This window comes from Penicillium soppii, assembly GCF_028829465.1.
Source record: "Penicillium soppii strain IBT 18220 chromosome Unknown utg000006l, whole genome shotgun sequence".
NCBI classification, from domain to species: domain Eukaryota; kingdom Fungi; phylum Ascomycota; class Eurotiomycetes; order Eurotiales; family Aspergillaceae; genus Penicillium; species Penicillium soppii.
The window spans coordinates 2,917,329-2,945,317 of record NW_026643236.1 but is presented as its reverse complement, the minus strand read 5'-3'; the positions used below and the strand labels follow the sequence as shown (position 1 = coordinate 2,945,317).

The window sequence follows — 27,989 nt, the reverse complement described above, 5'->3', positions numbered from 1 at the left end:
CAGTACATATGTACTTCTTACTTTATCACCCTTACTTTTTGCTGTGGCAACACATCTTGCCACTGGTACTTGGCCTTGTCGTGAGGTACTTGTTTATGTTTTACTTTTTACTGTAGTCAAAGGTATAACAAATATATCTAGGATATTTCATATTCACTCTCATCAAACTGATGATCTCTTTATTCACAATGCAGAAAAGCCAGATAGGGGGTATATGCACCGCAACCATGCAACACAACAAAGGAAGCAACCTCCAGCAAGTCCATAGGACCGCAGACGAGAAAAGAGAGAAAAGAAAGGATATAGATAAACTTCCGACAGAATTTGCAAAGAATGAACCACCTCCGTGTAGGCATTAGAAAAAGGGTGAAAGGATAAAAGAAAAAACCACTCGTGTGGATAACACAAAGTAGGTAAATATGTGACAGAAAGCGAAAGGCACTCGGATCGCTAACCGAGCAGGGTAAAGCAAATAGACCCCCAAGCCAGAAAGATATAGGCTGACAAAGAAAACAAAAAGTAATAGGATATATACAGTCCAAAAAACGGGAGGGGTGGAACAACTTTCAAGCAAGCTCCTTTGGGGGAGACTAAACGGATAGGACGAGCTGGGCGTCTTGACCGACGCCATAAGCTCTGCACCTCTCAGCAACTTCGAGGCCAAGCTCCTTCATCCGGTGAGCTCCATGGCCAGGGACAGGCCGTTTGCCCATCTGCTCTTTGGCAGCTTTGCGGCAGTGTTGGCGCCAGAACTTTTCTTTGCGTTTCTGGCGCTTTTTCTCGAGCCCTTCGACGATGTCGACTGGGCCACGAGTGTGTAGTTCACGAGTACGTGAGTGTTCGCGCTCTGGCGATTCGGATAATGCGGGGATGCCTTTCCAGCGGTGATCTTTATCAAGACCAGTGAAGAAGGGGTTGGGTGTGCGGGGGAGGGACTTTGTGCGGACCATCGTGCGACGCTGGACCAGGTGGCTGATGTTCAGACCCTCGGGGGACTCAATGACAGGCATCTCTTCAGTGAATTCCCACTTGGCCGGGGTGGGTGACTTGGCTCTCAGTGGTGGGGGAGGAGATCTAAGACGCTTGGGGGAGATTCGGCCTGCACGACGGGGAGGTGGGGACATCAGGCGCTTGGGGGAGTGTCGGGGAGAGTTCTTGCGGGCGACAGCATCCGTACGTCCACGGCTAGATTCGGATGGAACGTCGGAAAGCTCCTCCTCAGATGGCTCGAGGTCTTCGTTGTCCTCCGGGTCGCTGGTGGGGAAGCTGGGGTCGATGTCTTGCGGGATAAGCACTTGCTTTGCGAGACGCTTTTGCTCCAGGCAGGATTTGTAGGCAGCTTCGAGAGGACGGTCCTCATCGAGTGTTCCACAAACAAAGTCGGTGCTGTCCGGAAGGTTTGGGGTACGAGGACGAATCCTGATGCTTTTGGAGATCTTTATAGAGCGACGGTAACCCATTTGCACTGGAGCAGGGAGCCAACTCGAGTGGTCATCGGTCATAGAGTCAAATGATGTATTCGAAGCGCGGCGTTCCATAGTGGGGCGTGGTTCGATAGGTTGACTGGTAAGTTCGGGAATAGCCAACGCCGGGGCCCAAAACTCATAATCTGAGCCTTCACCATCACTATCATCGGACTCTGCAAATCCAGCCTCGTTGTCTGATTCATTGCCGTCATCGGAAGAAAAGTCGTGCACAGTCGAGTCGTCGTCCGCCAGGTCTTCCACATCATCATCTTCCTCATCCAGCGCCTCTTGTTCCGCCTGTTCGCCGAGTCGTCGAATTGCCATTTCCTTCTTCATGCAGTCGTTTAAAGTGATCTTTTCCGTGTAAGCAGGCTCGTTGGTCACCCATTCGTCGTCTTCGTCCATGGAACTGGCAAATTCGTGGAACCGAGTTGCTTCGGATTCCTCGAACTTTCCCAAGCCACTAGTCGATATAGCTTTGATGTCAGTGGACGCAGAGGCAACGTTCTCTCTAGGAACCTTCTTGGTGTCCTTCGAGTCAGGAGATGACTTGCGAATAGCAGGCGCAGGGGAGCCACGGCATCTCGGCCGGAACGAGACCTTGCGAGCCGGAGATCGCTCTCTTTGCGTAACGGTTTCACGTCCCGGGCATACAAAGGTCAGAGTGGTTTTGCGCTTGAGAGGCTGAACCGGGGCTTCTTCCGGTTCTTGGTGGGGTTCTTGGGCCTTTGGTGGAAGTGTTTGTGACGCAGAAGGTGAGACGGGAGTGGTTGGCTCTTTCTGGTTATCAGTCTTACGACCACAAGCAAAGCTGATGCATCGCTTGCGACCCAGGTTGGCCTCAACAGTGTTCTCGCTGGCGTCTATGACCTTCACTTTTGGGGGGGAATCCCTCTTTCCCATCATTGCTGCCTTACCCATCATTTGAGGAGGCAGGGGTGGGCTAGGTGTGTTGGATAAAGATGGACTTGTGAGGCCGCCATCGCTGGTGAGTTCTGCTGTTGAAATGCCAGACATGTTGCTGTGAGGGTAGGATCGGTACATGTAAGAGTTGTGGAAAGAAGCGTGTGGGTCTGTAGGAGACATCTCTGGGCTGCTCTTCAATGCGCGAGTGAGCAGAGATTCTTTGCGGTCCACAGTTGGCCGCGTGAGGCGGATCTGATCGGAGTTCATTTGGGTGGCGTGCATGCGGTGGTCGGGGGGCTCATCGACGTCCTCGGTCAGGTCAGCCTCCTCTTGGGCCGCCTTTGTAGAAACGTTGGGTGAAAGAAGCATCTTCAAAAGGTTGTGGAAAGAAAACGGTCTTTCTCCGTATCGAGGCTGGGCCATAGTTCAAAGGAGGAAAAGAAAGGTATAAAGTAAGATTCCGAAGAGGGAGAGGCGAAGTGGCGTAAGCTCGAGTCAAAGGGTAGGGTACGATGTTGCTTGAAGGACAAATTGAAGTCTTTCAATCAACGGATGCTCTCTTGATATCAATCGTTAAATCGATCGACCTGGAGGGCAGAACAAGATGTCCCGTACGAGGACGCTTGTCATGATATAAAACGCATGGCTAGAGAAGGGGTTCGTTGAGGCGAAGTAAGAGGAGACGCTCGCCAAGATCGATAATTGTCTTAAGAATGGACACTCAATGTTGAAGGCGTAGACTAGATCTCTTGTCGAATACCTCCGAGTTTGTCGAAGGCCCGTGCTTTGAAGATTTGTAGAAAGCAAGAATGTCAAAGTCTTGCAGACCTGAAGAGCTGAAGTACTGAAGAACTAGATGTTTGGAGTGGAGAGTCGAAAATAAGTAAAAGGGAAAAAAGGAAGGGGAAGTTTGGGGAATATCAAAATAATAAAGAGAGCATAGAGAAATTGCTCTTGTCTTTTGGAGGGGGAGGAGTGGGAGTGACGATACGGCACTTCGGCACTGTCGTTTTCGGACTAGTGTCGTTATTTAAAAAAAAATGAAATTTTTTTTTCACGTTTTTTTTGAAAAGATTTTCGTTTTTAATTTTCAATTTCTTTTTTCGAAACTTCATACTTTCCCTGTTTTAATTTTTGCACATTTACCCGCCTATTACCTGACTTTACCTGACTTGATGGTACTTGGTGTTAAGTACCCAGCCCATTTTCCTACCTCTCCTTTCCCTTTTTCATTACCATAAATTACTAAGTACATATCTAATACCCCCTTTAATTCTGACTAAGGAGTTTCGCCAAATGTCCACCCCCACAGAGGTCTATGGTTCCTGCGCTACTCCTACGTTGTACCATACTATGTTGTGTTTCGCTTTTTTTCTTTATTTCTATCTATTCCTATAGTTATGATACCAATGGGCTATTCTAGTACAATATTTCTTTATCTTAATTGAATGAAAGTACTATAATTATATATCAAAATTGACCTAGAGAAGAATTATCAATGTTAGGTTTTGATGACTATTGTGTGTTGAGTTGGTGGACTAGATATGAGGGATTTTGTGTTGGCACTAAACCTGATCAGGGCCCTTTTTCGACCCTCACATTGAACCCCCATTCATAAACCTGACCTATACTCACAGTGTGAATCCACTCCACAATGCACTTATACATACGTTGCCAACACAGCGGTGAATCTGCTATTAGGCGATAAAATCTCTACTCAAACCAAATATACAATTATATTCACCGTGGAGTACTTATTAGGCATTTAGGTATGGAATTTTGCCCGTAAGATTTCTCTACAATGTAATATGTACCTCAGAAAGATCGATCGCCACGAGGCGTATAGGTATGGTAATATCATGGTTACGATGGCAGTTAATAGTTTAGTCCGGTGGTATGGAAATTACCACTCGCCGATTGGGGTGCCTGAGTGGTGCCGAGCCGTTAGCCTTGGCCGAAATTGCCCTAAAACTACTCCGTAGGGGCTGTCTGTCTTACTTCACGGGAACTCGTAATGGATTACTCCGGAGAATGATAACCAGAATTATAAACGCCCTGTACGCGCTGTGCTAATTGTACACTACTTTTTTGGAGTAATGTATTATGGCTTCTTGGCGGTTTTTGCCGAACGCTCGAGTCATACCTGAATGCTTGGTATTGCTTTCCCCAATTTCCCTTACTGATGCGGAAGACTCTTCCTCTGACGTAAAGTTACATGGACTATCTATCAACCATTCACTCTACTCCGTACTGCGCACAGTCTTCGCCTCATCGAATCACTACAAAAACCATGACTCAACTTTATCGGAGTTTCTCGGGTGGAGTCGATCATTGTACAAGTGTACACTAGACTAAGTACTCTGCATGTTACTATACAGTACACATTCTATACTATACAAAGTTGTATCCACTCACATCCAAACCTCAAAAAGGACTCTTGGCTCTGTCCCTTCCCGGCAGATCAGTCTTGGTATACATAGCCAAGTACACAGTACGTACCCTGTAGATAGAATCGAATATCTCTACTAGCTCCCATTCCAGTGCCAAGAGCAGAGGCAGCCCAATTTTTTAGCAGGGACGCCAAGCTCTCCCTCGCCAGCACGGCCTCATTGATTTCCAGATTTAGACATCGACTGCTTCGTCATTGAGAGGCGAAGCAACTTCCGATTATCACGTTGGGCATACAATCGATCTGCAATTGCAATGAGTTGTCGCACCAGGCAGCGTAGTTTACCACGATCTCCACTGATAGAACTAATCACCTCAAATCCATGTACACAGACCCGATGACAGAGATAGCTACCAATGAACGCCCGCATCGGAGCTTACGAAGAAAAACGCTCACATTGAATAACAAAGAGAAGCGGTCAGCCGCAACCGCGATCAGCCCTAGGGAGCCGGCTGACTTGAGGAGACTTTCCACGCGCAAAGGTCGTGAAACGGACAATAGATATAATAAAAAAGGTGAGGAAGAAAAAAAAAACCTTGGAATCCACCACCCCCAACGATCAACCGATCTCGCAGCGCAAAGTTGTCCGGAGATACATGAAATGCAGCCACTCAGCAGCCCCTCTGAAACACATGTAGGGCCCTGAGCCACCGTTTGAATTTCAACAAGCTTCACGAATCCAAGAAGATCCCCCCACATTCGTCTGTGCGAGCAAGCATGACCCCTGTAACACAGCACTCAAGCTTAGTGGATTGCATATATTTTGCCTTTCTTTTGCCTTGAAGCCGGTTAACCCGACGTGGGTAGCATCAGTTGAGTTTGGAATTGAAGCATGGAAGAAGCTTGTCAGCAACGCAACGGCATTGCAGCCGGGGGTGTCCTTGGACTTTCGAAGCCATTGAGCTCATCAATTTTTTTACCCGGGTTTTGCGCCCACTCGAGCATTTGAAAAATATGAACTTTTTTAAGAAAACTTACCGGCCATTCGTACTGAAATGCGACCGTCACAGAGAATCATTCAGACGGGACGGCGGTCTGGCATACGAAGCGATTCGCTACGTTGTATGCGCCTTTTTTACTCCCCAATAGGGGAATGCGCAGCCGGGCGCATAGTGCGCATCGAACTGCATAGAACTTCCGTACATATTTAGTACAAATACCCCGGTACAAGTCAATCTATGTACCAAACTACGTACAAGGTGCGCATGCAGTCAAAAGTTCCCGCGCTGACGGTAGCGATATCGCAGGCGGGCTGGAATATAGAGCGGCAGAGCTTGGCCACCCCTCATTTCCTAAGCACGTTGAATCGTTGAAAAGGAAAAGAATCGGAGAGCGCCAATCATGGGCGCCACTGCTGGCCGTTCGTTTGAAATTATGGAATGGGCCAAGAAGACCCCTCCTGATCTCCCCAACGGACAACTTCTCCCGTGAACCAGCAGAACAGGATACAATCAGGGTTTGTGTACGACGGGTCACGATACGAAGGGTTAGTATAGACTGCGGGATACGTTGTACAATATGTACTTTAAGACCATAACTGAGGAAAGATATCATTAGCGCATTTGTGGCACGGTGGGAGGGGAAATCTCCGCTTCACGATCGTGGCAGTCATTCAATTGCCAATTGACAAATAATTTAACCTGTTGTCTCAAATTTACCCCAATTAGAAATGGAGTCTATGCAACTATCTACAATATAGTTTTAGCGCAATAAGGTGTGAACTGTGCAGGTGGGTACCGGACTCCGGACAGGGAATGGCACGAGCGGGATGTCCAAAAAATGCCTAGCAAAGATTCCTATCATTGAAGCATTGGTACAATTTACGAGAGCGAACAAGACTAAAAACTGTTTCAAGAAGAACATCACTAGGATCGTTGACCGGGAACACAACCGGGGAAGTGGAGTCGAGAAGCAATGAAAAAGATTGGACAACTGCAAGCTGCAATGCAATGCGCGCTCGATAAGCAGGTGTTTTTGTTACTAGGTTGAATGGGTAATGGTCATGAACTGTATTCCGTAATCTCCGTCTATAATTTACTTTTGCTATGGATTTCAAAACAAATGTATGAGGCATTTTCACCCGCTCCTCCATTTGACTACTGCACTGGGCCAGATGTAGTTAAACTAAAACACTTAGCGACAGCGGCTATTCCGCACGGTCTTCCATGGCTCGAGATCTTAGAATATTTTGAATATGCTCTTGATTATGTTGCTTTGTTGCTTTGTTTTATCTTTATCATTTGTTTCAAACATATAGAGCTATTCCGTGGCTCTGATCTGAACACGGGAGACTTTCAAAATTGTGATCGTCAGTGAAAAGATACTTCCCCGCGAGGACAAGGGAACAGAAAATGAACCTGAGACGTTTCATGCAACAAAGACAATACACAAGAACCAATTGTTCCCAATGTTAGGGCCTGGCCTGTGCATAACACTCTGAGGTTACGAATACCAAGTACTAACACCCCAAGGCTTTACTTGGAATCAAAGAATTGACTTCTAAGTCGGTACCGGCTCAATGGCGGAAGAATGCCAAGTCCATCCCGTGCCTCCGCGCAGAAGGACAGCGTCAATACGAAATCTATTGCGCAGGTTTTGCCCAACAAGAACGTGACAATTCAAAGAAACGTCCCAACCTGGTAGCCGCCAAGAGAAAAGTCGGGCACTCTTTGGAATACCGATCAGTCCCGGAATGACAGGCGGATCAATGATCTCCCCGGCAGCGCACTTGGTGCAAGGGGAGGGCCAGTCTCATCACCGGGCTAGACTTCACCGGAGGAATGCTTGGCGGAAGCGCGTTGGGATGCAAACCGCCAAGCCCTGGGCATTGAATCTTCAGAATGCGCCTGGTACCACGTCGAGGTATGGAACTGTTCTAGGGAGACAGTGTGCTTATTTCCGGGATTGACAATACGGAGAAAGGGAGATCTGATCTCCACAAAGGGGTTCAGTACAATGGATAACTATTGTTTATTTTCGATACCCCCTTTCTTGATCGGGTCTTGGCATGGACATTGGGAGTTTGCGATAACCATACGCTGTATGATAGGGGGAGTCTCCTTTTGGCGCCAAGGTTTGTGCTACAACATACACATGCAACATGATCAAGTCTCAAAAACGAATCTCTGGCGCCTGGGCATTGCGGTTATTGAGTATGGGGAGGTCTTGCCAAGGGCGATCATGGCGATCATGCTGACCAGCAGTGTGCATAAATTGAGTCTTGGCAGGTATCGAGATTGTCTGACTATTTGGGTGCTATTGTTTTTGCCAAGGCGTTGCACTAGGACGATATGTGATAAGTTAGGGGGCGTGGCAGTGCTGGTTATTTGGCTCGGGATCGACGGGCCACAGGCTTGGCTCATTGACTCGGACCGGTCCGATTGAACTGGGATCTATACGTTGTAAGTTGGAAAAAACAGTGTTGGGTATACGGATTATTACTCAGATGCCTGGTATCCCATAGGCATAACCTGTTTGTTTGTGCATTGTGCACCGATCAAGTCTCGGATCGGCGTGTGGCGCATATTCACCGATTGGAGTCAACGCTCAGTACTCCGTAAAAACATGAGCTGTGTGTAAATATAGCAACCTCTCATAGAACAGTGATATTCGCCTTGGCACACGCCACTTCCCAGCATCGCGACTCTTGCCATCCTTCTCGGTGTTTATCCTTGCAAATCCACGTCAGAAGCGGACTTTCTCCATTACCGGACCCCTGAGCACCGAGTTACTTCCCGGATGTCAACGCATTTCCCAAAGTTAACCAATGGTCAAAAGACCCTGGGATCAGATACATTGTCCAACACTAAACCTTGCAAAGTTCCAAATCTTCTGGAAGCGCTTTGAAAGTGAATTAAGTGACCAACGCGTCCCCCTCATCGTGCAACAACATGGTTGGTCATTGCTCCAGGTCATCGGGTTTCCTTTACAAGATCGACTTACCAATGATTGTCCAATTCAGCGACATGAAATAACATCGAATCTCGTGCTTATTGTGTTCCCGGAGAATTATTCCTAAGAGTCTAGAGGAGCACCAAAAAACATCGTCGTCAGCTGGAACTCTACGCTTGACCATCTGATAATATCACTTCGGTCGCAAATATCGCCATGAACCCCTGAAATACTACACTAATGACACTGTTATCAAAATTTGCTATAATATACGGAGTATACATTTTAATAAAAAGATACCACATTCAATAGGGCGCCGAATCATACTGAAACACGTCTCGCGGCAAAAAAAGAACCGTTACTCCAACCTCAAAATTAACATGGAATTATATTCGAAGATCGCCGTGAACAAGAGGAATTGGACTTTATAACGACATACTTTCATCCCTTTTACCATTCGGGTCAATCACTTCACAACTATCTATACCTTGAAGGCCGTTGATCACGTCTAGTAAAGCAAGCGCCTTCTACGCTAATGTCATTGCGTGCGACGAAGCCATTCTTCCAACGATACATTCAGGCCCGGCAACTCATACGTTTTACCCGATTAGACGCTCGTTTGCACTTTTAAATATCGGCCTCTTCGAATTCCCCGGACTCCGGGACGACGAAGACAAGTCCATTATCCCAGACTATCCCTTGTACCGCGTGCCTTTTTCCGTAGTAAGGACACCAAGACATCATTAGTGTGGTCTATAACGACAGAGTGTGTGTCAAACGGAACTACAAGTTGCAGCGTTACTTTATATAATGCGTTTCCTGAATGTTGGTGCTTGAACTTGAATATAAAGCAAATTGCGTTTTATCAACTGAGACTGAGGGGTTGTCGAATATACCAAAGCAGTTCGACAGGGAGTTTTAATTCAGCGATGTGCGATCGCATACTGCTGATAACTATTTGGATCGCTGGATGCGCCTAACATCACCTGACGATTCCACTTGGCAATTGCCCCATGATGCATTACGCTTTACCTTTGCTTTATACTTTCGTTATCGAAAATGACTTTCAATTTCGGGCTCTTGTCCGTATATAAATCCATAGCACCGTAATCACGCTGGTTGTTTATTAGTGCTTATCTCAGGGGCCTGGATGCCTGACAAGGCATCATAATTCCCCATCAGGAGGAGGAACGGGGGTAATTGTCTCATGACAAAGTTCTGAGACAATGGAAAGCGCCTGATCTGGCGATGGCGCCACGATTTCCTGTTTTGTATATACCTTTACCCTCCCAGAATCGAGACAAATAGGGTAGGCTTCTCATGGATGCAAGTACCAAATCCCAACAGTACGTAATCGCGCAAGAGCCCACCGCAACCTGTCATTCGCTCAACCACCAACCAATCCCAGCTCAACATGACGTCCTAAGCTCGGGCCTTCTACACAATAAGGGTCCAACATTCAAAGGGTCAAAACGAGGTTAGAATTAAGCGGTCTGTGGATACATGAATACAACATTGTATGGGACAAGTATATCAACTCCGGGCTAATGCGCCACGTTCTATGTCCTTATAGGCGACGCAGGGGCGGTGGATTACAGCTTCCTATTCTGTGTATCCAGTGTCTATCGTGCGTTTTGCGTTTTACGATTCAGATGCTCATTTGACGCTTATCACTCGGTGACATCACGCATGGAGACAGATGCGGCACGTTTCTCGAACGAGTGGCTGGTTGCCATGGTACTTTTTGGGGCTTTGGTCATGAACTCTGTTTGTAGTGGGCGCTAGCGGTGCGGTGCTTTCCGAGATGTTTCTGCGTCAGATTGGGTCCATGGTCTACATTCAACAAGTTTAATACGTCAGCGCTTGCCTTGTAGGGCCTCTGGTATATTGAAGATGAAGTCCACAGCCGTATGATGGGGATCGCAGCTTTTTATTGGAAAAAAATGTGGGTTTCATCTATGGGGGTCGATCACTGTGAGGGTTTCGTGTTCGTGCTGCTTTATGATGTGGTGTCTGCACTTGCAGGGATTATACTATATGAGATATCTCCTATATGAAGTCATAGAATATTATAATGATGCTTTTGATGTTCTAAATGAGCTCAGTGGTAATATACACAGTCTTTTGATTTGACGCGCCGGAATATATAGGAACATTTGCGGCGGCTGATAATGCTACTTCCTAAATTGGCAACCCGGGGCTTGAAGTCGAGATACAAGTGCTTGTACCGACTATAAGACAGTCACTTGTATTACATGGTACTACTTGCGCTGATAAGTAAGTTTGAATATATGCCAAATTGGTCTAAACCATCTTTGTTGATATGGCATGTTCATATATAGTTTTCTCAGAATTGTTGTACTCCACCGTAGTTCACAATGACCCAGTATAGTGGCAGTCATGCACTTTGGGGTCAAGATTCACACAATTCTTCTAGACCAGATGAATGTGCTATCAACAAGAAATCGCCACTTTCTCGCTATAAGCTGTTGGAACTTTCCATGCTCACATATCTCTAGTATCTGTTATCTATTATCCCAGACACAGACGCTCAAAGCCTCTCACGATCAAACTCTCCAATAAGGCCTCTTAGCAACTGGACTATCTCTTTCTTTCTACGCAAAAAGGCGCGCAGTGACTACAATTCATCTCCTCAACTATCCACCGGTCAGCCCAGTCATTGTTGTCATCGCATACTGTGTCTCCTTGGAAATAACTTGATCTTCAGTCGTGACAATAAAGACCAGTCGTCCCTGATATCCAGAATCTATCCATGCAGGATGTGGCTGAGGTGAGTAGAAAGCTAGCGAAGAATGCAGCTTGATGTTCTTTTCAAGACTGGACACATAGGGTCCGTCAATATCAGCAGCAATAGTAGCAATTAGGTCACTTGGAAGATTCAAGTCTTTAAATGGCTGGGTGTCTTTTATAAGCAGAGGAATCAACCGCAATGGAAAATTCTAATCTTGAGATCGCAGTCATTCCTTGTCGAGCAGATCCCAAGAGGTGAATTCCTTCCCTGTAAGCCTGCACGACTAGAACCCTCTGACGCAATAAAGGCACCGATGAAGGCAAGACCGATTTTCCCTCAATCAAATCTGCCTCAGCTATGTAGTCTGCAATGAATGAATGCACTGGGCCAAGAGAGGAATAATCGGCATAGTGGACGAGGAAGCCAGCCGTTGCCAAAGCTTTAAGAAACGGCTCGTATGGAGCCCTGGTCAGCCAAGCTCTGGGGGAGAAAACAACAGCGGCCATTTTGGAGGTTCGATGGAGCAAGGTATTTTGTGAGTCGAACACTATTTTATTGAATTGATGAAAGCAGAGCTGGGTGTAGGTTTGAATTAATCCCTGATGAAGCTGAGAGGTAGGCCTCTCTAAGAGACTACTGTTGGCCCCCAAATTCCTTTATGATATTACCCACCCATCGACTTGGATTTATTTGGTCCAGACTGGGATTTCAACAAGCTGCAAATTTCTGGATTTTACCTCTTCGTGAAGTGAAGAATGGGTGGACCCGTATCAGCCATAAGCCGCCACCTCTTTTAGCCTTGGTCTTCGATAGATGCCTATCACCCCTCCCCACAAGGGCTGACATTCCCTTTTTTTTGTGTTTTTCCGTTCGTCTTTCCCCAACAACTTTTGTCTTTGGAATCTCGCAAGAATGACATATGATCCAAATTCTCCGCTTTCTTTCGCTCTCTCTTATGTCTCAAACTCTCGGTTCCATCGTTGCTTCACCATCGAAGCTACCGCGACTCATGGACACCTCAAAGTTAGCTACGGAGAGTATGGCAGGGAGCGCACTGAGCTGGAAAATCCTCCAACGCTCCTTTTAATGCCGGGCATGTTCTCATCCCGGTACCTTGGACTTTGTCTACATACTGTTGCTGAGAAATTGGGCGTGCGTGTTATCGTCGTCGATCGGTAATGGCCCATTCATAAACCTACTACCCGAGCATCGAGAAGTTAACTCGATCAAAAGTCCCGGAATGGGTAACTCGACCGACGTTCCACTTGATCAGCGAGTGCCTGTATGGGTTGAGACCGTCCCACGTCTCCTGGCGCATCTAGATATCCAGCATGTGGCTTTGGCGTCACACAGTGCTGGAACCATTTATTTATTGAACACATTGTATTCTTGTCGGGAGATTTTGGATCCCAAGAAGCCAATGGTCACATTCCAAGGTATGTTTCTTGTTCTGCGCCACCATTTATCCCCAGCCATCATGATTTTCTCTGGATTTCCGGTCCAGCAAAACCCAAATAAAGATTTCTGATCTGATTATTCAAAAGCGCCCTGGGTTGACCCAGCACACTCCGGTAACACAACCATGAAAGTTGCCAAATATATTCCTGCGCCAGTTTTCCAGCTCTGGCATCACATCCCACGCCTTTTCTTGTCCCAGGACGGGTCTGCCACCGCAACGAGCGGGGAAGCGATAGCTAAATTCTCTGCCATGTTTTCTTCTGGCGCCGCTGAGGAAAGGGACAAGAATCGCCGTTATATCGAAGATAATTACGGGCTCAGCATGGACCAGCAAAATGAGATTTCTGCCGCGATGATGCAATTCATGTTCAAAGAGAATGCAGCTGGATCTGACAGTGAGGCAATGCAGTGTTTACGAAAGAGTCCTAGCACATGGGGTAATTGCGAAGACTACAATCTCTTTGTGAGGGACTTGGTCGAAAGAGAAAGAGAAAGAGATCGAGCGGGAGTACCGTTAAAGGTTAATGCGTATTTTGCTGAGGAAGATAGTATGATTGGGAAGCAAGGACAAGCATATTTCGAAAAGTGCTGGCAGCAAGAGGGACTTGGCGGGTTGGGAGATGTTCTGACATTCGAGTCGACAACAATTCCGGGTTCGGATCACGATAGCTTGGTACAGTCTGCGGAGGTATGGGAAAGGATTCTGGGAGAGATGAAAGAAACAGCAGACAGTGAATGATTCATCACCTTCTACAGCTTTGGTAGAAGATTTTCAAGCAACGTTTGAAATGTATTTATTGGATCTTTTGATGGTCAGAAGGGGGGAGAGGTCCAGGTGTATATAAATGGTAATATAGGGCCTGGGTGAATAGGGCCTGGGTGAATAGGGTTAGTACTGCCCTGAATATATATTTATTCCTTTCAGCGGCCCACAATGTCTCTATTGCGAAATATGACCTTTTGATGGACTCATCACAGAATTACATCACGTGGAATCGGGCTCAATTGCAAGGATCACAGAAATCACACAGGTCGTGAAAATTCCGCAGAGCACAAAACGTGGGGACCATTCCTTTTCGCCCCAGGAGCTTAAATTTATCTCAATGGGCCTGCATTGTTCGTACGGAGTACTCTTGATGTCCTCAAGGATGAAGGTTTTATACCAATGCCTTCTGTCCTGTTCACTTACGGCATTCTTGAACTAATAGTGCTACAACTGAATATGCGCACGCTTCTCACTTCTACTCAACGAGCCTGCCATGTCTGGTCAAGTCTAATTCTATCATCTTGCACAATTCAAAGGCATTATCTTTCAATCCTGTGCCAAATGATCTATCGAAGGAGAAGACCCTGAGACCTTTACTTGTAGATCTGTTCCTGTCGCCTACTTATAGCCTAGCGAGATTCCGGTCTTTAACCATTGAGATCGCGAGGGGTCAAATATTTTAACGATTATCCTGAAGTTTCTGTAAGTTTTGGACTACACGAAAAACATATCTTGTCAAGACACTGACTGGTTTAGGCTGGCCTATTTTTGCAAAGTGGTTTCCGCATGGAGACTTTGCTTGAGACTTTCTTTTCCCTTGACTTGAAAATCGACAAACAGGACAATTCAACTAGCTTGGGGAAAGGGGGGGGGGGGGGGGGACCACACATCCTGAACCGCCAATGTTCAGTCTGGGTTTCGAATTGCTGGGATTTTCCAGAATGCAGATGTTCTGGCCTACAGGGAAACGCAATCGCCGAGTGAGTCTGGCACATTTAGTCCTGATCAAAATATGGCTTACAATATCAGAGACGTTTTCGCCTCTAATGTATTTAATATCTGTTCACATCATAGCCAACATTGGAGCAATTATGTCGTTAGTGTGTACCATGTCCATGACAATGCATACATGACCTCCCAATCGAGTTCGTGGAACCTTGAACATAGTTGAAGTTTGTCGTAAACAATATATCAGACAAATTAGGCAAAAATTCATTCCAAGGTTGATGGTTGAATTTATATCAGGAATCTATGTCATACAGCAATAGTTATCAACAAATCAACAATGATATCACAGGAAACATGCGCACTATAAAACTAGTCCTTGTCGAAGTTACCGTGCTAAAGAATAGCGATTGTGCGGGAGTGTCTTACCCGTTAAATACACTAATCTAACAAGGAACCTTAACGAGCGATCTATTTTGAGGGGTGTTAGGCAATTGTGTCAGCTTTATAGTTGGAGGTCTTACTACAGCTAAGTTTTAGCGCCGAGGTCCCTATATCTGATAGCTATGATAGAAAGAGGTTGATTAGCGATGTTGGATTGATAATATACATATTACAATATCAAATATCAAGTATATTAGGGAAATAAATACAAAAGGTAATTGCTATCAATGGGAACATCTGATATTCTCACCATTTCCCCTTTATATCTACTTAAACACAATCGTATTAGGAATTAGATAGTTAGGCCTTGATATAAAGTAGAATGGTGGGAAGACATCTTATTTGAAATACACATGGTTGTGGAGATATGAAGCTGTAAATTCTCGTATTTATGATGTGTCTTAGGGAATAGCACACTTCTCCGAGGTCACACTTCCAGAAAACGCTAGTGAGAACTAAGGGGTAGCCAGAAGTTGACGCAAGGCTCTCATGGCCATTGGCGCTTAGTGAGAAGAGGAGCACTCGGGCAGAAGGTCCGTGGGACCTGCTTGACTCAGGACCAACAACACCAACACTTCAAGTTTTCATCCATCGATGCAGCAAAGCCATCGCACTCTATAACCGCCGGGCATTAATTCCCGTGATGGTTGGCCACTGATTCCCACGCATCATGCATAGTCACCCGCCATAGCCTCGGCGAAAACACAAGAGAACCTATTATACCACATTCCCTCTTTATCGACTGCGAGGGCCAACCTCAAGATGAATAACCCTCATTAACCATACCAGCAGTCGGCTATTCTTGTTGCTATTGAGCATGCTCTGTTAGATGCGGGGGCAGAATGCGTCACAAAAGCGCTTCGGGCCTTAAAACGACGGCCGGTCGCCAGCTTGGGCACCGCTGATCCCTGCATCGACTCTTGATCGGTCACCTTCCAAATCTTAGTACTTGTCTCCTAGATTTGCTTGCTTTTATTGACGTGTTCTGCTGTCTGGCTTCTAAATCAATCTCTTCGACTCCCTTGCGCAACCTATTCAGAAATTTGCCTATATCATGGAGGTGTCAAACAGTGATATTGATGCAGAGTACAAGTACACCCCTATCAAGCTAAGAGCAGAGCGGCCTACAGGTCACCTCGCATATGACGGCTCTCCTCAACTCGACGGCATCGTCAGTGAGATAGCGGAGAATGATGATGCCCAGCACAGACTCTTTCCGGGTCCGTTGCCAGACAGCTCGGCAGAGTGGGAAGCCGCCGTGGAGACGGTAGTCAAAAGTGTTGTGGCCCTCCATTATTGTCAGGCATATTCTTTTGACAGTGAGAGTGCCCATAATTCGGAGGCTACCGGCTTTGTGGTCGATGCAACGCGCGGATATATCTTGACCAACCGCCATGTGGTCTCGGCCGGTCCATTCTATGGATACTGTATCTTCAGTAACCATGAAGAGGTAAGCAAACACACGGTTGAGAATATACATGGATTATAAACAAGAGCCGAGAGAGTAACGTTTCTCTGATTTCTTTTTTTCGAACTTCGTAGTGTGACGTCCGGCCCGTATATCGAGACCCAGTTCATGATTTTGGTATCCTTCAATTTGACCCGAAGGTCATTCGCTATATGAAAGTCACGGAGCTCCAACTACGTCCGAACGAAGCTCAAGTAGGCACGGAAATCCGACTGATTGGGAACGATGCCGGGGAGAAGTTAAGTATTCAATCGGGGGTGATCAGTCTGTTGGACCGGAATGCGCCGCATTCCTTCGATTTCAATACAAATTACATCCAGGCGGCGACTTCGTCGAGTGGTGGTAGCTCTGGGAGTCCGGTGGTCAATATTCAAGGCCACGCGATCGCTCTGCAAGCGGCTGGCCGAACTGACGCGGCCACCAACTTTTTCTTGCCTCTGGATCGACCACTCCGGACGCTAGAATGCATTCGCCAAGGAAAACCGATCACCAGAGGGACTCTACAAACGGTGTGGCGTCTAAGGCCCTTCGATGAATGTCGCCGCCTTGGGTTGACGCCCGAATGGGAGGCCAAAGTCCGGAAAGCCGCCCCCACCGAAAACAACGTGCTAGTCGCTCATATTATTATTCCCGAAGGCCCAGGAGATGGGAAAATACAAGAGGGGGATGTCTTATTGAAGGTGAACAATGAGCTTCTGACGCAATTCATCCGCCTGAGTGAAATTCTCGACACGAACGTTGGTAGTGGTAAGCCCGTCCGGCTATTAATGCAGCGAGGAGGGCAAGACCTCGAGGTGGAATGCGAAGTTGGTGACCTCCATGATATTACTCCGGCTCGATTCGTTCAGGTTGCTGGTGCCACTTTCCAGGACCTTTCGTACCAACTCGCCTGCCAGCATGAGGTTCCGATTCGTGGGGTATACCTTAATGAGCCTAGTGGCTCGTTCCAACTTTCAAGGTGTTGGAGCGTGATTATTGATGCGATTGATCATCGGCCAACTCCGAATCTAGATGAGTTTATTGAGGTGATGAAAACACTACCGGATAGGGCTCGCATAGTGATCTCGTATCGCGAATTTCATGATCTACACACGAAGAAAACCAGCGTGATTGACGTTGACCGCCACTGGCACCCAAAGATGCGCTTGGCAGTCCGTAATGATGAGACTGGTCTCTGGGACTTTTCAGACCTCGCTGGAGCGATCTCTGCTCGAGTTCCCATTCCTTATCAGGCCGAATTAAGCTCTTTAGATGACGTGTCGTCCAGCGTCGCTGAAATTATGCGCAGCATTATCAGTGTGAAATGCACTCCACCTTTGCAGCTTGACAACTGCCCGATGAAGACAAAGGCCGGCTTTGGCCTAGTGATTAATGCCGAAAACGGGTTAGCCGTCGTTTCAAGGACTATTGTGCCCCATGGACTCTGTGATATCAATATCACAGTCGCCGACTCAATTAATATCAACGCCCAAGTTGTATTCCTACATCCGTCGCAGAACTATACTATCATCCGGTACGATCCCAGCCTTATACAAGCCCCTCTACAAAGTGCTCGTTTTAGCAGTGAGCATCTCAAGCTGGGACAGGAAACACTTTTCGTCGCTCTCGACGAAGCTTCCGATATCCTCGTGTCCAAGACTACCGTTACTGAGATCAAGCCTACATCAATACCTGCCTTCATACATTCTCCCAAGTACCGAGCCATTAATCTAGATGCAATCAATGTGGACACGCAGTTAGGTAGCAGATCTGAAGGCGGTGTCTTAGTGAGCGAAGATGGTATGGTACAAGCTCTATGGATGGACTTTAACGGAGATGACTTCATCCGTTGTTTCGGATTAGCGATACCGTCTCTCCTTCGGATCACTTCCAATATCGAAGACGGTACGGCTCTGAATTTACGCATTCTAAATATAGAATGTGACGCCGTGCAAATAGACCAAGCACGACTCATGGGTGTTCCAGAAGAGTGGATTCAGAAGGCTAGGCAGACCAGTTCTTTGCGTCATCAGCTGTTTATGATCCGAAGGGTTGGATGTCCGCTAGGAGACCATATCTCTAACGTGTCGACCGACGGCTTCCAGGAGGCTGATATAATTCTCACTCTGGATGATCAGCCTATAACTCGTGTTTCAGAACTAAATATGATGGGCGAGAAGAAGTTCCTCGATGCATTGATTGTACGCAAGCGTCAACTGATGCATGTTCGAGTTACAACCGTTCCGATAGAAGATCTGGAGACCAATCGCGTGGTTTTCTTCTGTGGTGCCGTATTACAGAAGCCTCATAACGCTGTGCGGCAGCAGATCTCTAAGCTTCACAGCGAGGTCTATGTGAGCCAGAATGTGAGTTCAACCCCGACCTCCTCGGGAGTTCACTAGTTATTGAAACCTATGGACTATTATTAATGATTTCCTACGATATATATAGTGCGAAGGTTCCCCGTCCAGTCTATATGGGCTTCGGGGTGCGCTCTTCATCACTACTGTCAATGGCGTCTCAACCCCCACCCTTGATGAATTCGTGAAGGAGGTTAGCAATATACCCGACAACACCTACTTCCGGCTGCGAACTGTGGACTTGATCGACAGGCCAGCGGTGGTTACCATGAAGAAGAATGATCACTACGTAAGCCGCCGTTGTATTTACTATCATCCTAGAGCACGGAAGCGCTAATAATAATGCCCTTTCCAGTTTCCCATGCAGGAGTACGTGAGAGACTCTTCGGTTTTGAACAGCTGGCGAATCGTCTCTTATGACAATATCAAGGATAAGGTCGACATCTCGTCAGATGCAGTGACCGAGGACATCCATGCAGGCGGATGGAATATGGTTAATATGGAGTAAATGAGCCACAACTTAATGATAGGCGCCGGAGGCATCTATAATAATATAAGCCGATGGAATCTTATGACGGCCCCTGTAAACTATGACTGGTAAACTTGTTATCACTACCAAACTACTCTCTCACAACGAACAAAAGAACTCTAGTTATGTCTATCCTCAGTCGGATACAAGTCCTCAAATTCACGATAACTGGACCCCCGACCAATCCTTCTGCTCTTGGTTTTTCACTTAAGCTGAATGAACGTGTGATACTTTTAGAGTCAAATGGGTACGATGGGATGCCCAATATAGTCTCATAATATATATGATCACCGGAATCACGTAGGTGATGTATTATTACGGAGAGGGCTTAGGGATTGAGGCATCCAAGTCTAACCTGATTTCTTATGCAGAGTTTCTGCCTGACGTGTGAGGTGTCCAGAGTGTGTGACAGTTTCTGTCGGATGCTATTCTGACCTGGCCAATAGAAATGCGCGAAATCTGTGTTTCTTGTTATCCCTGGTTCTGGCAATCAATAACTAGGGATTTGAACATGACTAATGAGTTACATATAAATAGTGGATATCCTCTGGAAATTCACCTGACACTTTCTGCCACTCATTCTTGCTACTCAAATTGACCCACTCTACATCACATCTTTTCCTTTGACTTGACTTTTAATATCCAAGTACGTTTTATCCATCTACCACAAATTACGCCAAAGCCATCATGCCTATCGATACGTCCAACCAAGACAAAGGCGTTACTGGCGCTGCCAAATTCGTTACATCCACACTTGGCAACACGGTCGGCGGAGTCACTCGCACACTCGGTGGAATAACTGGAGCCGCTGGAAGAGGTGTTGGCGGCACTATCACAAGCGCAACGGGAAGTGCGGGCGAGCCAGTTGGCAACGTATTAGAAAGTGTAGGCTCCGGGCTCGAGGATGGAGCAAAGCAGGTGGCGAAGGGAGTTGAAGATGCGGGGAAATGGAAATAAAGTGGTGGTCGCCGTGAGGTTATGAGTTGAATGCCAAGGACGAAGATTGTTGCTCTGCTGGACACTACTCACTGGACGTGACACATTCCTGTTGTAAAAGTAAAGTTAAATGTATATACCTGGGTAGAGCTATGCACTGCCAGGTTCAGGTACTCAGATCTACAGACATTTGAGGCACAAATATTACGAATGTTGCCAAATAGCCTTCCCTAACTAATTATACGACAAATAACAAACGACAAGCATGTAGATAACAAAGATCTAAACCAAGTCGTTCTTTTTTGGCAAGGATTACAATGATTGGATGGCCTTTCTATTTCGAGTCACCAGAAGTTATAAAGACCTAGTCTTTGATCATTGTGCTTTGAACGTCTTTCTTGATATAATATGGCTGTCTTAAGAAAGAAGCACAAAAGGCTTTGTTCGCGGTCGAATAGAAGGCACCTACTCTGATCTACCATCATATATTTTATAAAAGGACTCGAAGTCCTCGACAAGAAGATATTCTCATCATCACAGCAGCTTAACATCGAGCAAAACGGCGGACAGTTTAGCAATCATAAAGAATCCTAATCAATACATCGGAAAAGCTCGATTAAATCACATAATCATCATTCCCTCTAGAATGACTAGTACCAATCGCATGCGAACTGTGTTCATTGAGAACGGTCTCCCAATCATTGAAGACCATAGTGATGTTACGTTCCTCGAGTGGATGAATGTGGAAGTACGCGAAGAAAGCCATCTGTCTGACCTGCAGCTCATCGATGCCATCATTGACCTTATTCAAGCAGGTGAAACGACAGTGACCATGACTCCTAAGCAATGGTTGCACCAGGGAATTGTGTCTTTTCCGCTTCTACAGATCAACGAGAACCGCAAGACTCAAATTTTGGTGACCAGCAATCTTGCGATGACTTATAGAGAGGACATCATGTATGGGCGTGTTTCTTTCGACCGTGGCTTTCTTTTCAATGGGGTAAGACCCTACTGATGCACTAACATTCTTAATGGCGCACTCACCAAAAAGACCACTCATGATAACCTGATCGGTTTTCATGCCAGAGTTTCCACTATATTCCCTTACTGCCCGGAGCCACCACCGGCCCGGGACCTATCCGAGATATATCTTAACATGATCTACCCATTACAAATAGGGCTTTTAGGTAATTTACGACCGGTATAAAACGGGAAGAAACTTTTAATTCTAATCGTTTACCTAATATATCATTAATAAGGTCCATCGAGCTAGTTATACCTCAATCAAAATTGAACAGTACTTGGCGTAAAATTGTGGACCCTGGATTTGACCCCTGGATAGTGTCGGCAAGTTCCGAGTATATACCGCGGAGGGATTGGCTTTGGGCACTGGCGGCGCTGTTCCCTTAGATAGACTGATCAACCACATAGAAGCAAAGTGACTACCAAAAAGGGGAATGTGTGTTTATGTCTGCCATATCGGCCATGCTCATATAAAATAAACATCCAGGCCACTATCTTAGATAGATTTATCCATCATCATTCTTCCTATTTCATGAGCTATTGCAGTATCCACTATTCATCAGGATGCAAGCTAAATTTTTACACCTTAAAGATTACGGATACCCCATTTTGTGATACAGTTTCTTTGGAACATACCACGCAAGTAGAAGGGGATCCTCAAAATGGCATGAGATACCCAAAAATCTGATACAGCTACAAGGAAACACCAGGGTACACATTTGTAATGTCTAGGTGATCCTAATGTCTACTTCGATACGTTGACTGGAAACTTGGAAAATTCTTTCGCGATAGATGTGGTCAAAGCTTCGGAACTTCCTACATAGGGTTTCTTCTGGAACCAGCCACATTGCTCCCCCTGTGCAAACCAACACCCAAGCATACCTCTTAACATATTTGTTTTATAATGTCCCGATCTGAAAATCCGTGGACATGGATGCCTGAGTCATGTTACATCTACAAGCACAACCTCAATGGTATTGATGGCGACAACAGTATATATAGCCTCGTATTTCTAAAGGCTCATACGAGCATACATTCTTTTCCAACTTCAGATCTCCAGTCCTTACTTTTCATTTCCGTTTTATGCCGTGAAACCCACTATTCCACTCGTTCTCGACCTGCATCAAACTCAAGTCGTAATTATGCCTTCCCGAGCTGCTATGTTAGCTCTCTCTGCCCTGCTTCTGCGGGCTATTCCCGTCGCCGTTGCCCATCCTACACTAGGTGGAAATCTGCCTTCAGCGGGGGAGTTTGAATACTCAAACGTCTATACCGAGCTCGAGAATACCGACACTAGTGCGCCTTGGGGACATGGTCAGCCTGGAGATGTTGGCTCTCATAAGCACAAGGGTGGTGATTACTTATGCGGTAGTGGTGGTAAAGGTAATGGCGGAGATGGTAGCTGGATTGGTACTGTCACGACGAAGACTATCACTGACTGGTGAGTTGATATTTGTCCGTCATGATATATTCAGTACGTTTATATCTCATGCCGGCCTCTAGCACCGCGACTCCTACGGCAACTATCACAATTACCATTGACGGCAATGGTTCCGGGACTGCCACTTTGACTGTCACCACTACCGATACTGTCACTATCACCACCGCTGATACACGCCCCACCAAGACCGTCACCGACACGCTCACCGAAACAGTTAGTGACTGCGCGACGACAACAACAGATGTCACCACCATTACCGCGAATGGTCCAACAGTTACTAAAACCATTACCACCACGTCCGCTGGTCCAGCCGTCACTTCCACCGTGACTACTGGAGCATCGACTGTCACTGATCCAGGTTCCACAGTCACAGAGACTAGGACTAGGACCGAGACAGTCACTGACCATGAAACCGACACCATCACCAACAATCAAGTCATTACCGAAACCACTACTGCGACCCAGACTGAGACCCTAGGGGTAACCACCACCATCACCAATAGTCAAGTCATTACCGAAACCACTACTGCGACCAAGACTGAGACTCTAGGGGTAACCACCACCGTCACTGCTGATAACTGCTCGAACACTGGCGGTGCCGGCTTGGACTACGGAACCTGCTCGGACCCGACCATTCTATATGAATATGGTCTGGATGGACGTACCGACTACTCCTACACCACTGAGAACCAGGCTGACTTCCCATTCGGCTCCGCGCCGGACATCCGCACTCCGGAGGATCTCATCTGCAACCGTCTTAGGAGCCCGTGTAATGCACCACAGGCCACTATTGACCAGTGCTATGCAGCCGAACAGGCCACTTCTGGTCTGACCGGACAGGAGGCCGCTGATACCTGGAACTCGTTGATGACCTAGGCTTGATTCATTTGACATTATTTTGCCTTGTCTGACGATGCCGTCTGCAATATTGGTCGGGCTATTGTCACTTTCTACTGTTCTGCTCGGAGTTTGTCACTCTAGGTGCAGATTGCTCTTTCTTAGAGTTTAATGTCGGGTGAATTTCCAGGGGGTATCCACTACTTATTTTTAATTCAGTAGTCATTTTTAGATCCTAATAAATTGCCATACTCAGGAATAATAAAACCCAGACGTTTGCACATTTCTATTGGTCAGGCCAGAATAGCATCCGACATTTACAGTAGCTCCAATCATCCCTGATTCTGGCAATTTACAGGGATTAAATATGACTAAGGAATTACAAATGAATAGTGGATACTTTGTAGGAATTTACCCGACACTTAAATTTCACTTTGTTCACTCAACATCGCCTGCAGCTCGCTGTACACAATGCTTACTCTAGGCTGATTGAATCTCCAATAACAAAGAGCTAGTTGGAGGAGAATTGAGAAGAGAGGCGTGATTAATCTCGTTATATTCGAGTCATACATATCTGAGAAGAGGTCTTAAGATTTGTAATAACGTCCACATAGGAACATTCAGGGTCTCATGAAATTGATAAGAAAGCGGATCTATGTGGGTCCTTCGGCAATGAGGTTCGTGCCTACTACCGTTCAGTTATATTAGGGGTCTGACTGTATATTAAGGGTTACGGGGGATCATTTGGAAATGCCATCTCTAAGTTCGCGGAGTCTCCGGCCCGTGTCATATCATAGAATCTTGACACTGGTCTACATTGTTCTGTTTAACAAGCTCAAGCTCCTAATGTTCGTTGCCCCTACCACGGTTCACTATTCTAAGTTTACGGACAATCCTTTGCCCGAGAGCCAGTAAAACAAATAAATCTTTGGCTGATGTCCATGTCATTCTAATCAGATGTGGTTTTTGTAGTGGTCGCAAAAACGTCGGTGATATTTGTTTCAACATCTGTAAGCGCTTCTTGGCACTCCATACCCACTCAAAATAGGTTATGCTATCATTTGGATGCGCCAATTTAGGATAACCACATGTACTTCGATCACACCCGCATAATGGCGACTGAGGAACCATTGAATCGATTTGTCTAATTTGGAGAACCCATGCTGGTGTGTTACCATCTTCAAGGCGGGTTTTCTCAAGATTAGTGGCTTAAGGGTCTGGCCAAGCCCGTTCTACCGAGAGCTGTCTCATACTCAAACAAACACACAGGTCAATGATGTATCAAGTATATGGAACTAAGAGGTGACAGGTGCAATGTTCCCAGCTAGATTGGACCAATGGGCATGAGTATATATCTCCCATCCAAGTATAAATACCTAAGAAGCTCTGTTGGAGCTTTCAATCAGCGCAACATTCCCTGTTTTTTTTTTTTTCTTCATTCAAGTCCAGTCTCTCTTTCACAATCTTTTCATTCATTCTGCTTGTCAACATGAAGCAATTCCTTTCCGTGTTTGCCGTGGGCGCTGCGCTGGCGCAGACCGCCTCGGCTCACTACATCTTCAGCAAGCTGGTGATCAATGGTGAAGCATCGAGTGACTGGCAGTATATCCGTCAGACTACTCGAAGCAAGAACTACATGCCCACCAAGTTTACGAATACTTTCGACAATCTGACGCCCAATGACCCCGATTTCCGCTGTAATTTGGGCTCTTTCTCGAATGCTGCCAAAACTGAGGTCGCTGAGGTCGCAGCTGGCGACACAATTGCCATGAAGCTGTTTTACGATACTTCTATCGCGCATCCTGGACCCGGCCAAGTCTGTAAGTTTGAGTCCTCGGAATTTTGATCCAATTTTAGTGCGCTAGCTAATCCTGTTTCTACAGTCATGTCTAAGGCACCCTCCGGCAACGTTCAGGAGTATGAAGGTGACGGCGAATGGTTCAAGATTTGGGAAAAGACCCTTTGCAACGAACAAGGGGACCTTACCAAGGACGCCTGGTGTACCTATGGTATGTCAGAACTCGAGTTCCAGATTCCTGCCAACACTCCGGCTGGCGAGTACCTCGTTCGTGCTGAGCACATTGGTCTCCATGGTGCGCAAGCCAATGAGGCAGAATTCTTTTACAGGTAAGTTTACTACGATCCTATTGACTGGTATCTGTATCTAAAGATGGCATATAGCTGTGCTCAAGTCAAGGTCACTGGCTCCGGCAACGGCTCCCCGAGCTTGACTTATAAGATCCCTGGACTTTACGATGATTCTATGAAGCTCTTCAATGGCCTGAACCTTTGGGTCAACACGGCCGATGAAATTGAGGTTGACATTTCGAACACACCTATCGGTGATGATGTTTGGAACGGCAGTGGATCTTCCACATCCACTTCGAGCTCCGCCGCTCCCTCTACAGCTAACAGCTCGATCAAATCCAGCTGCAGCCTCTAGATCAACGGAGCTACTGAGCCTCGTGATTAGGACTCACCATTGGGACCATTTCAAACAAGTTTGTCTCTCACTTTGTGAGCGGTCACTGCAAATCCAATACAAGCTAGAATGGATCTCGGCCCTTCAACTAGGTGGAATTATAGGGAAAGTGCTAAGCCGCATTCGGTGCGTTGGGCCTGAGAGCCGCTGTCTGAGACTATTGCCGTTGTTGCTTTAATATCTTGGTATTTATACTGGTCCTGGACAGTGTAGAATTCAATTTGATTCGTTTTTCGATACTCTCACCTGTATTTAAACATGAGAATGTGATGCGCCTGCTTGCTGATATTTGCTGCTCACACTCTCGGTGTCAAGAAGCATTGAATATAGGCGAAGTCCTGGCCAAGGTTAGTTCAAAGAGGAAAAAGTTAACCCAACAAGAGCCTAGAACATCCAAATGAAAGCTATCAGACTGTCTGGCATAAAGCTGAGTTTTGTCTTTGATTTTCTGGAGGCCACGGCGAAGCATGACAGAACGACAGATCAATAGGTATGAGCGGATGGAAGCATACATTGATATAGCAAAGGATCGACAAGACTATCCAGGATTGCAGAATGACACAAGCAATTAGGTTCGACTTGGTACCAAATAATGAAGGACGTGGATATGCAGGTGTATTTTTCTATTAAACATTCGCCGAGACTTTAGATGGAATATTACTTACTCTTGCTCAGCCTCCTACTGTCATTTGTACGTCGATCAAAGATATGGCACGATGAAAACGCGATGGCCGGTTGGGCTGCTTGACTTCGTGTCTATGTCTAGCTGGATTTTCTTTCACAGCCAACTACCAATCAAAAGCGTGTCTATCTATGTTGTACAAACGCAGTGGCGAAGAGCTTGATAACGAAGATAAAACTGCCGAGGTTTATATGTAGGTATTTTGGTATTAATTAACTTTTGCACATCGACATTGGAACCATTTCCCATCACATCAGGAACTCAAGTCTCGAACAATGAGGAGAAACGAAATGCAAAAGCATTGAAAGGTATCTATTCACCAATGAGGTAACATATCCGTGACTTCAAAAGTTGTGAAGGCGCCAATTGGTAGTCGGCGCAAACCAACAAATACGTCGACAATCATATATCCCCGAGCACTAACATACATAAAGATTATTGGAAGAATAATACCAACTTCCCAACGTAAGATAGGTTTTGCCTCCCTTTGCTCTTTTTCAAAAGCGTCTAGCTCATTCCGGTAGTGGTTACCCAAGTGAATTTCACGGCATGCCAATAGCAAAAGAAGAAAACAAGACTGTACTGCTTTATGACTCAATAAATTGGGCCCCAAGACTGACTTAGCTGTCCCATACCTAGGCTACCGTCCAATCATATCATTCCACTTCCATCCGTTTCTTCTCGAAGTCCCCATGGATTTACGGCTTGTGATTGGCTCATCTTTAATATACAGGGTTTGGAAAGGAGAGTGCAGTGTAAGCCGATATGTACTGGCTGCCCAAAGTGTCTTTCGTAGTCGAGTTATGTCAGGAAGCAGAGTTTTGCCGTTATTAACCCAGAGCTAAGGTGGCCTCTCCTGGTATAAGAGAAGAAGCTGTATTTTGTTTCCCGATGTGGAGCTTTTCACCGCATTCGAAAGTAACTTCGGCATGAATATAGTAGGCAACGCTGCACAATTCAGGGCAGAATCGATCTTCTTTAAAGCAGATACTCGGAGGAAGTTGACAATGGTCATGTTTGAACCTGTCCTGTTAGAGGTAGAAGACGTAAGCGCGAATCAAGAGCCTCCGAATATGTTTATCCTAGGAAACGTCCACTTATGTAAACAGTCATCATTCCAAAATTATATGTATGACTCGTGAAAGAAAATATAAGAAGATAATTTAGGATATACA

General features: G+C 46.1%; 8 protein-coding genes across 8 annotated transcripts; 6 read left to right on the top strand and 2 right to left on the bottom strand.

The window, feature by feature from the left end:
* Window positions 1-590: 590 nt before the first annotated feature.
* On the bottom strand, window positions 591-2,741 carry N7529_008485 (DUF2457 domain-containing protein; the record flags this gene model as incomplete). Its single annotated transcript, XM_057244012.1, has 1 exon — window positions 591-2,741. The coding sequence occupies one exon, from the start codon at window positions 2,739-2,741 to the stop codon at window positions 591-593; it is 2,151 nt and encodes a 716-aa protein (XP_057095550.1).
* An 8,628-nt stretch (window positions 2,742-11,369) lies between these two features.
* N7529_008484 (Alpha/beta hydrolase fold-1) lies at window positions 11,370-11,970 on the bottom strand (the record flags this gene model as incomplete). The annotated part of the gene is made up of 2 exons (XM_057244011.1): window positions 11,370-11,627; window positions 11,659-11,970. The coding sequence occupies 2 exons, from the start codon at window positions 11,968-11,970 to the stop codon at window positions 11,370-11,372; spliced, it is 570 nt and encodes a 189-aa protein (XP_057095549.1).
* A 406-nt stretch (window positions 11,971-12,376) lies between these two features.
* Window positions 12,377-13,661, top strand: N7529_008483 (alpha/beta fold hydrolase; the record flags this gene model as incomplete). Its single annotated transcript, XM_057244010.1, has 3 exons — window positions 12,377-12,639; window positions 12,698-12,900; window positions 13,009-13,661. 3 exons carry the CDS (start codon window positions 12,377-12,379, stop codon window positions 13,659-13,661), a joined length of 1,119 nt encoding a protein of 372 aa, XP_057095548.1.
* A 2,470-nt stretch (window positions 13,662-16,131) lies between these two features.
* Window positions 16,132-19,392, top strand: N7529_008482 (Pro-apoptotic serine protease; the record flags this gene model as incomplete). Its single annotated transcript, XM_057244009.1, has 4 exons — window positions 16,132-16,527; window positions 16,620-18,890; window positions 18,976-19,173; window positions 19,240-19,392. The coding sequence occupies 4 exons, from the start codon at window positions 16,132-16,134 to the stop codon at window positions 19,390-19,392; spliced, it is 3,018 nt and encodes a 1,005-aa protein (XP_057095547.1).
* A 708-nt stretch (window positions 19,393-20,100) lies between these two features.
* Window positions 20,101-20,370, top strand: N7529_008481 (uncharacterized protein; the record flags this gene model as incomplete). Its single annotated transcript, XM_057244008.1, has 1 exon — window positions 20,101-20,370. The coding sequence occupies one exon, from the start codon at window positions 20,101-20,103 to the stop codon at window positions 20,368-20,370; it is 270 nt and encodes an 89-aa protein (XP_057095546.1).
* Window positions 20,371-20,995: 625 nt separating this feature from the next.
* On the top strand, window positions 20,996-21,536 carry N7529_008480 (uncharacterized protein; the record flags this gene model as incomplete). The annotated part of the gene is made up of 2 exons (XM_057244007.1): window positions 20,996-21,349; window positions 21,528-21,536. 2 exons carry the CDS (start codon window positions 20,996-20,998, stop codon window positions 21,534-21,536), a joined length of 363 nt encoding a protein of 120 aa, XP_057095545.1.
* Window positions 21,537-22,514: 978 nt separating this feature from the next.
* On the top strand, window positions 22,515-23,689 carry N7529_008479 (uncharacterized protein; the record flags this gene model as incomplete). The annotated part of the gene is made up of 2 exons (XM_057244006.1): window positions 22,515-22,813; window positions 22,876-23,689. 2 exons carry the CDS (start codon window positions 22,515-22,517, stop codon window positions 23,687-23,689), a joined length of 1,113 nt encoding a protein of 370 aa, XP_057095544.1.
* A 1,450-nt stretch (window positions 23,690-25,139) lies between these two features.
* N7529_008478 (lytic polysaccharide monooxygenase auxiliary activity family 9 protein) lies at window positions 25,140-26,093 on the top strand (the record flags this gene model as incomplete). Its single annotated transcript, XM_057244005.1, has 3 exons — window positions 25,140-25,470; window positions 25,534-25,777; window positions 25,832-26,093. 3 exons carry the CDS (start codon window positions 25,140-25,142, stop codon window positions 26,091-26,093), a joined length of 837 nt encoding a protein of 278 aa, XP_057095543.1.
* Window positions 26,094-27,989: the final 1,896 nt, after the last annotated feature.